The following is a 12,575-nucleotide window of genomic DNA, read 5'->3' as shown; positions in this document are numbered from 1 at the left end:
TCACAAGATAACACAGCTAATATCCTAATGACATCACTGTACTCATACTCACAAGATAACACAGCTAATATCTGTCACTGTACTCATATTCACAGGATAACACAGCTAATATCCTAATGTCACTGTACTCATACTCACAAGATAACACAGCTAATATCCTAATGACATCACTGTACTCATACTTACAAGATAACACAGCTAATATCTGTCACTGTTCTCATATTCACAAGATAACACAGCTAATATCCTTATGTCACTGTACTCATATTCACAAGATAACACAGCTAATATCCTTATGTCACTGTACACATACTAGAGCAATCATGATTGTTGTGGTTGCTGACATTCTTCTCTATCACATACAAGAGCAATCATGATTGTTGTGTTTACTGACAATCTTTTCTATCATATACTAGAGCAATCATGATTGTTGTGGTTGCTGACAATCTTCTCTATCACATACTACTGCAATCATGATTGTTTTGTTTGCTGACATTCTTCTCTATCACATACTAGAGCAATCATGATTGTTGTGTTTGCTGACACTCCTCTCTATCACATACTAGAGCAATCATGATTGTTGTGGTTGCTGACATTCTTCTCTATCACAAACTAGAGCAATCATGATTGTTGTGGTTGCTGACATTCTCCTCTATCACATACTGCAGCAATCATGATTGTTGTGTTTGCCCACATTCTTCTCTATCACATACTAGAGCAATCATGATTGCTGTGTTTGCTGACAATCTTCTCTATCACATACTAGAGCAATCATGATTGTTGTGTTTGCTGACATTCTTCTCTATCACAAACTAGAGCAATCATGATTGTTGTGGTTGCTGACAATCTTCTCTACCACATACTAGCTCAATCATGATTGTTGTGTTTGCTGACATTCTTCTCTATCACATACTAGAGCAATCATGATTGTTGTGTTTGCTGACAATCTTCTCTATCACATACTAGAGCAATCATGATTGTTGTGTTCGTTGACATTCTTCTCTATCACAAACTAGAGCAATCATGATTGTTGTGGTTGCTGACATTCTCCTCTATCACATACTGCAGCAATCATGATTGTTGTGTTTGCCGACATTCTTCTCTATCACATACTAGAGCAATCATGATTGCTGTGTTTGCTGACAATCTTCTCTATCACGTACTACAGCAATCATGATTGTTGTGTTTGCTGACATTCTTCTCTATTCCAAACTTCAGCAATCATGATTGTTGTGGTTGCTGACATTCTTCTCTATCACATACTACAGCAATCATGATTGTTGTGGTTGCTGACATTCTTCTCTACCACATACTAGCGCAATCATGATTGTTGTGTTTGCTGACATTCTTCTCTATCACATAATAGAGCAATCATGATTGTTGTGTTTGCTGACATTCTTCTCTATCACATACTAGAGCAATCATGATTGTTGTGTTGCTGACATTCTCCTCTATCACATACTGCAGCAATCATAATTGTTGTGGTTGCTGACAATCTTCTCTACCACATACTAGTGCAATCATGATTGTTGTGTTTGCTGACATTCTTCTCTATCACATACTAGAGCAATTATGATTGATGTGTTTGCTGACAATCTTCTGTATCACTTACTAGAGCAATCATGATTGTTGTGTTCACTGACATTCTTCTCTATCACATACTAGAGCAATCATGATTGTTGTGTTTGCTGACACTCCTCTCTATCACATACTAGAGCAATCATGATTGTTGTGGTTGCTGACATTCTTCTCTATCACAAACTAGAGCAATCATGATTGTTGTGGTTGCTGACATTCTCCTCTATCACATACTGCAGCAATCATGATTGTTGTGTTTGCCCACATTCTTCTCTATCACATACTAGAGCAATCATGATTGCTGTGTTTGCTGACAATCTTCTCTATCACATACTAGAGCAATCATGATTGTTGTGTTTGCTGACATTCTTCTAGAGCAATCATGATTGTTGTGGTTGCTGACAATCTTCTCTACCACATACTAGCTCAATCATGATTGTTGTGTTTGCTGACATTCTTCTCTATCACATACTAGAGCAATCATGATTGTTGTGTTTGCTGACAATCTTCTCTATCACATACTAGAGCAATCATGATTGTTGTGTTCGTTGACATTCTTCTCTATCACAAACTAGAGCAATCATGATTGTTGTGGTTGCTGACATTCTCCTCCATCACATACTGCAGCAATCATGATTGTTGTGTTTGCCGACATTCTTCTCTATCACATACTAGAGCAATCATGATTGCTGTGTTTGCTGACAATCTTCTCTATCACGTACTACAGCAATCATGATTGTTGTGGTTGCTGACAATCTTTTCTACCATATACAAGAGCCATCATGATTGTTGTGTTTGCTGACAATATTCTCTACCACATACTAGAGCAATCATGATTGTTGTGGTTGCTGACATTCTCCTCTATCACATACTGCAGCAATCATGATTGTTGTGTTTGCTAACATTCTTCTGTATCACATACTATAGCAATCATGATTGTTGTGGTTGCTGACATTCTCCTCTATCACATACTGCAGCAATCATGATTGTTGTGTTTGCTGACATTCTTCTCTATCACATACTAGAGCAATCATGATTGTTGTGGTTGCTGACAATATTCTCTACCACAAACTAGAGCAATCATGATTGTTGTGGTTGCTGACATTCTCCTCTATCACATACTGCAGCAATCATGATTGCTGTGTTTGCTGACATTCTTCTCTATCACATACTAGAGCAATCATGATTGTTGGGTTTGCTGACAATCTTCTCTATCACATACTAGAGCAATCATGATTGTTGTGTTTGCTGACATTCTTCTCTATCACACACTACAGCAATCATGATAGTTGTGTTCGCTGACATTCTTCTCTATCACATACTACAGCAATCACGATTGTTGTGGTTGCTGACATACTTCTCTATCACATACTACAGCAATCATGATAGTTGTGTTTGCTGACATTCTTCTCTATCACATACTACAGCAATCATGATTGTTGTGTTTGCTGACATTCTTCTCTATCACATACTAGAGCAATCATGATTGTTGTGTTCGCTGATTTTCTTCTCTATCACATACTACAGCAATCACGATTGTTGTGGTTGCTGACATTCTTCTCTATCACATACTTCAGCAATCATGATAGTTGTGTTTGCTGACATTCTTCTCTATCACATACTACAGCAATCATGATTGTTGTGTTCGCTGATTTTCTTCTCTATCACATACTACAGCAATCACGATTGTTGTGGTTACTGACATTCTTCTCTATCACATACTAGTGCAATCATGATAGTTGTGTTTGCTGACATTCTTCTCTATCACATACTACAGCAATCATGATTGTTGTGTTGCTGACATTCTTCTGTATCACATACTAGAGCAATCATGATAGTTGTGTGTGCTGACATTCTTCTCTATCACATACTACAGCAATCATGATTGTTGTGTTTGCTGACATTCTTCTCTATCACATACTAGAGCAATCATGATTGTTGTGCTGCTGACATTCTTCTCTATCACATACTAGAGCAATCATGATTGTTGTGTTTGCTGACATTCTTCTCTATCACATACTACAGCAATCATGATGGTTGTGTTTGCTGACATTCTTCTCTATCACATACTAGAGCAATCATGATAGTTGTGGTTGCTGACATTCTTCTCTATCACATACTAGAGCAATCATGATTGTTGTGTTTGCCGACATTCTTCTCTATCACATACTACAGCAATCATGATTGTTGTGGTTGCTGACATTCTTCTCTATCACATACAAGAGCAATCATGATTGTTGTGGTTGCCGACATTCTTCTGTATCACATACTAGAGCAATCATGATTATTGTGGTTGCTGACATTCTCCTCTATCACATACTAGAGCAATCATGATTGTGTTTGCTGACATTCTTCTCTATCACATACTAGAGCAATCATGATTGTTGTGGTTGCTGACATTCTTCTCTATCACATACTACAGCAATCATGATTGTTGTGTTTGCTGACATTCTTCTCTATCACATACTACAGCAATCATGATTGTTGTGTTTGCTGACAATCTTCTCTATCACATACTAGAGCAATCATGATTGTTGTGTTTGCTGACATTCTTCTCTATCACATACTACAGCAATCATGATAGTTGTGTTCGCTGACATTCTTCTCTATCACATACTACAGTAATCACGATTGTTGTGGTTGCTGACATTCTTCTCTATCACATACTACAGCAATCATGATAGTTGTGTTTGCTGACATTCTTCTCTATCACATACTACAGCAATCATGATTGTTGTGTTTGCTGACATTCTTCTCTATCACATACTAGAGCAATCATCATTGTTGTGTTCGCTGACATTCTTCTCTATCACATACTACAACAATCACGATTGTTGTGGTTGCTGACATTCTTCTCTACCACATACTACAGCAATCATGATTGTTGCGTTTGCTGACATTCTTCTCTATCACATACTAGAGCAATCATGATTGTTGTGTTCGCTGACATTCTTTTCTATCACATACTACAGCAATCAAGATTGTTGTGTTTGCTGACATTCTTCTCTATCACATACTACAGCAATCATGATTGTTGTGTTGCTGACATTCTTCTGTATCACATACTAGAGCAATCATGATAGTTGTTGTTGCTGACATTCTTCTCTATTACATACTACAGCAATCATGATTGTTGTGTTTGCTGACATTCTTCTCTATCACATACTAGAGCAAACATGATTGTTGTGTTTGCTGACATTCTTCTCTATCACATACTACAGCAAACATGATTGTTGTGTTCGCTGACATTCTTCTCTATCACATACTACAGCAATCATGATTGTTGTGTTCGCTGACATTCTTCTCTATCACATACTACAGCAATCATGATTGTTGTGTTTGCTGACATTCTTCTCTATCACATACTAGAGCAATCATGATAGTTGTGTTCGCTGACATTCTTCTCTATCACATACTAGAGCAATCATGACTGTTGTGTTTGCTGACATTCTTCTCTATCACATACTACAGCAATCATGATTGTTGTGGTTGCTGACATCCTTCTCTATCACATACTACAGCAATCATGATTGTCGTGGTTGCTGACATTCTTCTCTACCACATACAAGAGCAATCATGATTGTTGTGGTTGCCGACATTCTTCTCTATCACATACTACTGCAATCATGATTGTTGTGGTTGCTGACATTCTTCTCTATCACATACTACAGCAATCATGATTGTTGTGTTTGCTGACATTCTTCTCTATCACATACTAGAGCAATCATGATAGTTGTGTTCGCTGACATTCTTCTCTATCACATACTAGAGCAATCATGATTGTTGTGTTTGCTGACATTCTTCTCTATCACATACTACAGCAATCATGATTGTTGTGGTTGCTGACATCCTTCTCTATCACATACAAGAGCAATCATGATTGTCGTGGTTGCTGACAATCTTCTCTACCACATACAAGAGCAATCATGATTGTTGTGGTTGCCGACATTCTTCTCTATCACATACTACAGCAATCATGATTGTTGTGGTTGCTGACATTCTTCTCTATCACATACTACAGCAATCATGATTGTTGTGTTTGCTGACATTCTTCTCTATCATATACTACAGCAATCATGATTGTTGTGGTTGCTGACATTCTTCTCTATCACATACAAGAGCAATCACGATTGTTGTGTTTGCTGACATTCTTCTCTATCACATACTACAGCAATCATGATTGTTGTGTTTGCTGACATTCTTCTCTATCACATACTACAGCAATCATGATTGTTGTGGTTGCTGACAATCTAATCTTCCACATACAAGAGCAATCATGATTGTTGTGGTTGCCGACATTCTTCTCTGTCACATACAAGAGCAATCATGATTGTTGTGGTTACTGACATTCTCCTCTATCACATACTACAGCAATCATGATTGTTGTGTTTGCTGACATTCTTCTCTATCACATACTACAGCAATCATGATTGTTGTGTTTTCTGACATTCTTCTCTATCACATACTACAGCAATCATGATTGTTGGGTTTGCTGTCTCCTTTAATGATCATACTCTTGCAAGAAACCATGAATTTATGAAAATTAACAAACCTTTTCAACTTCTTGTTGGAGTTTAGTAAGCAGATCATCTTTGCCACTCGTTTGATGATTATGTTGGTCTTTGCTGAAGGCAAGCTCTTGCTCCAGTTTCTGGGACTGTAGTTGAACCTCATGAAATCTGTTTTGATTCTAGAAGTATTTGATGTAATTGCTAGCTGTTATATACTTAATCATATTTAAATCTTTGCAAAGAGAGAGAAAACTTGCATCCAAGCAGTAAGAAGAAATACCAACATAAGCACAAAGGATATCATCAAGTAATTGTTGCAGTATGGAAAGTGGATTATAAACAACAATTATAATCAATAAAAAGAGTAAAAGAGTGTTCTGAAAGGCATATCCTCTGAGAATTCTAGTTGAAACAGTGAAAGCAATGACATATGTTCAGAACCAAGCCAAGTTGTTTAAATCTAAACGAGATGTGACATTTGACAAATTAGAGTTCATACAACAGCAAACTTTTCTTGCTTTGTTGAAAAGTTGTTGAGATCTAGCTATATTGTATTTCTCCCCAGATACTGCCATAGTAAAGTAGGTTAGACCAAACACGATATAGCATATCCTTTGAATGACACAAAACATACAAATTTTAGTAAGCTTATTTAAAAGTCAGTTACCATTTGAGATAAGCTGTTGTACTATAGTATTCTGTAAAACAGACATATCTGAAGGGAGTTGTAGCATGAAGCAAATATGGTTTACAATAAAGGTTGCAACATTTTCCATTTTTTTAAATCACTGAAGCAATATGGAGGAATGCCTTCTGAATCAGAACCAACAATGGAAACATAGCAAACTGCCTTGAGAATGTTAATTGATTTTTCACTGAACTTGGTGCAACAATTTCTAAAACGAAAATAGTGCTGAATTATGCTGTCTATAAGTACTACAAACATCATTGTGGTCATATTAAACTTAGCTGACATGTCAAGTTAAGGCCTGATTTGATATAGCCTATGCCTCAGGTGGATGAAGAACCTGGTAATCATAACACAACTGACACAACAGTTTGTTTTAAATACCATGTCAAAGCCACTACTACCCATTCTGGAAATTTGTAAAAATCATTAACACTTGTTCTCCATTTTTGTTACATTTTTTTTTTAATTTATGATGTAAAGAATGGGAGAAAAAACTTCATGTGCATTCTTCCATAATTTCATGTCTTCTATCTTGATGTGTCTAAGAACAAAATTTGGGTAAATCTGTGACTATTCCCCCTAGAAAGTTTTGATCAACTGTGTTGGTTTACTGTTTAATGTTCACACTGTACTGTATGGCCTAAGCAATTTTTTCAATGGGCGGGCATTGCACTGTTAGGCTTGAAAGGTGCTAGAGTTGCATTCTTGCAAGTTACAAAACTTTTACATAGAAAATTAGAAAACAACATTAGGGGAAAACATCGCAAATGTTGATTTTAAAGAACAATTTTAGGATATAAGTAGTAAGTTAAATACGCAGCCATTTAAATCAGTTCACAGTTAACGAACAGTACTTAACAGTCTTACCGAAGGCCAGCATAGCCTATACACAATAGGCTTATGTATGCCCCTATATTATTAGGCTGAGTTGAGTTTTAATTTGCATGTGTAATGAAAGGTTACTCTGGGGACCAACCAAAATTAGCTAATGGGTATCCAGGACAAATTTTTGTATGTTGGTCTACACCTTTCCAAGAAGACAGGTTGCCTTGAACTTGGCCAGGAAGCCTACATTAGGCATCTATAAATTATCCCTGTGTGAAAAGTAAGAGCCACAGTGAGAAAAGGACCCACTAGTGAAAAGTGAAGTAGATGCTTTGAGGGCTTAGACTGGCCAAATGTTATGGGTTGCTAACCAGACCCGTCCACATGTCTTGTTTGATGCCAATACCCTCAGTTCCTTTACTAAAGAATAGAACAGTTCTGACTTATTGGATGTGAACATAGTCATCAGGAAAATGCAGTCTGTTCAGCTCTGCAATCTGTTCAGCTCAAGTTTGACTAGCTTGGCAAGGATGACTATTAAAACTTATAATTTGAATTTTCACTTCTGCACCTCTTGGCAGGGATGACTCATCAAAACTGATAGGTTTCACTGCTGCATCTCTTGGCAGGGATGACTATTAAAACTGATAGTTATCAGTTCTGCGTCTCTTGGCAGGGGTGACTATTAAAACTTAAAGATTTCAGTGCTGCATCTCTTGGCAGGGATGACTTTTAAACTTATAGTTTTCAGTTCTGCATCTCTTGGCAGGGATGACTATTAAACTTAGTTTTAAGTGCTGCATCTCTTGGCAGGGATTATACTATTAAAATTGATAGTTTACAGTGCTGCATCTCTTGGCAGGGATGACTATTAAAACTTATAGTTTTCAGTTCTGCATCTCTTGGCAGGGATGACTATTAAAACTTAAAGTTTTCAGTGCTGCATCTCTTGGCAGGGATGACTATTAAAACTTAAAGTTTTCAGTGCTGCATCTCTTGGCAGGGATGACATTTAAACTGATAGGTTTCACTGCTGCATCTCTTGGCAGGGGTGACTATTAAAACTGATAGTTTTCAGTTCTGCATCTCTTGGCAGGGGTGACTATTAAAACTAAAAGTTTTCAGTGCTGCATCTCTTGGCAGGGATGACTATTAAAACTGATAGTTTTCAGTTCTGCATCTCTTGGCAGGGGTGACTATTAAAACTTAAAGTTTTCAGTGCTGCATCTCTTGGCAGGGATGACATTTAAACTGATAGGTTTCACTGCTGCATCTCTTGGGAGGGGTGACTATTAAAACTGATAGTTTTCAGTTCTGCATCTCTTGGCAGGGATGACTATTAAAACTGATAGTTTTCAGTGCTGCATCTCTTGGCAGGGATGACTATTCAAACTTATAGTTTTCAGTTCTGCATCTCTTGGCAGGGGTGACTATTAAACCTTAAAGTTTTCAGTGCTGCATCTCTTGGCAGGGATGACATTTAAACTGATAGTTTTCAGTGCTGCATCTCTTGGCAGGGGTGACATTTAAACTGATAGTTTTCAGTGCTGCATCTCTTGGCAGGGGTGACTATTAAAACTGATAGTTTTCAGTTCTGCATCTCTTGGCAGGGATGACTATTAAAACTTAAAGTTTTCAGTTCTGCATCTCTTGGCAGGGGTGACTATTAAAACTTAAAGTTTTCAGTGCTGCATCTCTTGGCAGGGATGACATTTAAACTGATAGGTTTCACTGCTGCATCTCTTGGCAGGGGTGACTATTAAAACTGATAGTTTTCAGTTCTGCATCTCTTGGCAGGAATGACTATTAAAACTTAAAGTTTTCAGTGCTGCATCTCTTGGCAGGGATGACTATTAAAACTTAAAGTTTTCAGTGCTGCATCTCTTGGCAGGGGTGACATTTAAACTGATATTTTTCAGTGCTGCATCTCTTGGCAGGGGTGACTATTAAAATTGATAGTTTACAGTGCTGCATCTCTTGGCAGGGATGACTATTAAAACTTATAGTTTTCAGTTCTGCATCTCTTGGCAGGGGTGACTATTAAAACTTAAAGTTTTCAGTGCTGCATCTCTTGGCAGGGATGACATTTAAACTGATAGGTTTCACTGCTGCATCTCTTGGCAGGGGTGACTATTAAAACTGATAGTTTTCAGTTCTGCATCTCTTGGCAGGGATGACTATTAAAACTTAAAGTTTTCAGTGCTGCATCTCTTGGCAGGGATGACATTTAAACTGATAGGTTTCACTACTGCATCTCTTGGCAGGGGTGACTATTAAAACTGATAGTTTTCAGTTCTGCATCTCTTGGCAGGGGTGACTATTAAAACTAAAAGTTTTCAGTGCTGCATCTCTTGGCAGGGATGACTATTAAAACTGATAGTTTTCAGTTCTGCATCTCTTGGCAGGGGTGACTATTAAAACTTAAAGTTTTCAGTGCTGCATCTCTTGGCAGGGATGACATTTAAACTGATAGGTTTCACTGCTGCATCTCTTGGGAGGGGTGACTATTAAAACTGATAGTTTTCAGTTCTGCATCTCTTGGCAGGGATGACTATTAAAACTTAAAGTTTTCAGTTCTGCATCTCTTGGCAGGGATGACTATTAAAACTTATAGTTTTCAGTTCTGCATCTCTTGGCAGGGGTGACTATTAAAACTTAAAGTTTTCAGTGCTGCATCTCTTGGCAGGGATGACATTTAAACTGATAGTTTTCAGTGCTGCATCTCTTGGCAGGGGTGACTATTAAAACTGATAGTTTTCAGTTCTGCATCTCTTGGCAGGGATGACTATTAAAACTGATAGGTTTCACTGCTGCATCTCTTGGCAGGGATGACATTTAAACTGATAGTTTTCAGTTCTGCATCTCTTGGCAGGGATGACTATTAAAACTGATAGTTTACAGTGCTGCATCTCTTGGCAGGGATGACTTTTAAACTTATAGTTTTCAGTTCTGCATCTCTTGGCAGGGATGACTATTAAACTTATAGTTTTAAGTGCTGCATCTCTTGGCAGGGATTATACTATTAAAATTGATAGTTTACAGTGCTGCATCTCTTGGCAGGGATGACTATTAAAACTTATAGTTTTCAGTTCTGCATCTCTTGGCAGGGGTGACTATTAAAACTTAAAGTTTTCAGTGCTGCATCTCTTGGCAGGGATGAAATTTAAACTGATAGGTTTCACTGCTGCATCTCTTGGCAGGGGTGACTATTAAAACTGATAGTTTTCAGTTCTGCATCTCTTGGCAGGGATGACTATTAAAACTTAAAGTTTTCAGTTCTGCATCTCTTGGCAGGGGTGACTATTAAAACTGATAGTTTTCAGTGCTGCATCTCTTGGCAGGGATGACTATTAAAACTTAAAGTTTTCAGTGCTGCATCTCTTGGCAGGGATGACATTTAAACTGATAGGTTTCACTGCTGCATCTCTTGGCAGGGGTGACTATTAAAACTGATAGTTTTCAGTTCTGCATCTCTTGGCAGGGGTGACTATTAAAACTGATAGTTTTCAGTTCTGCATCTCTTGGCAGGGGTGACTATTAAAACTTAAAGTTTTCAGTGCTGCATCTCTTGGCAGGGATGACATTTAAACTGATAGTTTTCAGTGCTGCATCTCTTGGCAGGGATGACTATTAAAACTTATAGTTTTAAGTGCTGCATCTCTTGGCAGGGATTATACTATTAAAATTGATAGTTTACAGTGCTGCATCTCTTGGCAGGGGTGACTATTAAAACTGATAGTTTTCAGTTCTGCATCTCTTGGCAGGGATGACTATTAAAACTTAAAGTTTTCAGTGCTGCATCTCTTGGCAGGGATGACTATTAAAACTTAAAGTTTTCAGTGCTGCATCTCTTGGCAGGGATGACATTTAAACTGATAGGTTTCACTGCTGCATCTCTTGGCAGGGGTGACTATTAAAACTGATAGTTTTCAGTTCTGCATCTCTTGGCAGGGGTGACTATTAAAACTAAAAGTTTTCAGTGCTGCATCTCTTGGCAGGGATGACTATTAAAACTGATAGTTTTCAGTTCTGCATCTCTTGGCAGGGGTGACTATTAAAACTTAAAGTTTTCAGTGCTGCATCTCTTGGCAGGGATGACATTTAAACTGATAGGTTTCACTGCTGCATCTCTTGGGAGGGGTGACTATTAAAACTGATAGTTTTCAGTTCTGCATCTCTTGGCAGGGATGACTATTAAAACTGATAGTTTTCAGTTCTGCATCTCTTGGCAGGGATGACTATTAAAACTTATAGTTTTCAGTTCTGCATCTCTTGGCAGGGGTGACTATTAAAACTTAAAGTTTTCAGTGCTGCATCTCTTGGCAGGGATGACATTTAAACTGATAGTTTTCAGTGCTGCATCTCTTGGCAGGGGTGACATTTAAACTGATAGTTTTCAGTGCTGCATCTCTTGGCAGGGGTGACTATTAAAACTGATAGTTTTCAGTTCTGCATCTCTTGGCAGGGATGACTATTAAAACTTAAAGTTTTCAGTTCTGCATCTCTTGGCAGGGGTGACTATTAAAACTTAAAGTTTTCAGTGCTGCATCTCTTGGCAGGGATGACATTTAAACTGATAGGTTTCACTGCTGCATCTCTTGGCAGGGGTGACTATTAAAACTGATAGTTTTCAGTTCTGCATCTCTTGGCAGGAATGACTATTAAAACTTAAAGTTTTCAGTGCTGCATCTCTTGGCAGGGATGACTATTAAAACTTAAAGTTTTCAGTGCTGCATCTCTTGGCAGGGGTGACATTTAAACTGATATTTTTCAGTGCTGCATCTCTTGGCAGGGGTGACTATTAAAATTGATAGTTTACAGTGCTGCATCTCTTGGCAGGGATGACTATTAAAACTTATAGTTTTCAGTTCTGCATCTCTTGGCAGGGGTGACTATTAAAACTTAAAGTTTTCAGTGCTGCATCTCTTGGCAGGGATGACATTTAAACTGATAGGTTTCACTGCTGCATC

The 12,575-nt window shown here is 37.9% G+C and overlaps 1 protein-coding gene across 2 annotated transcripts in view; it reads right to left on the bottom strand.

Annotated features, from left to right (window-relative positions):
* Positions 1 to 12,575, bottom strand: part of LOC139960861 (uncharacterized) — a 165,069-nt gene that overhangs the window by 90,216 nt on the left and 62,278 nt on the right. For both annotated transcript variants that reach the window (XM_071959499.1, XM_071959500.1), the window contains exon 15: positions 6,131 to 6,268. In XM_071959499.1, coding sequence (XP_071815600.1) covers positions 6,131 to 6,268 — 138 coding nt within the window. The remainder of the gene's footprint in view (positions 1 to 6,130; positions 6,269 to 12,575) is intronic.

This window comes from Apostichopus japonicus, chromosome 20, assembly GCF_037975245.1.
Source record: "Apostichopus japonicus isolate 1M-3 chromosome 20, ASM3797524v1, whole genome shotgun sequence".
NCBI lineage: Eukaryota > Metazoa > Echinodermata > Holothuroidea > Aspidochirotida > Stichopodidae > Apostichopus > Apostichopus japonicus.
This window is presented reverse-complemented; position numbering and strand designations above follow the sequence as displayed.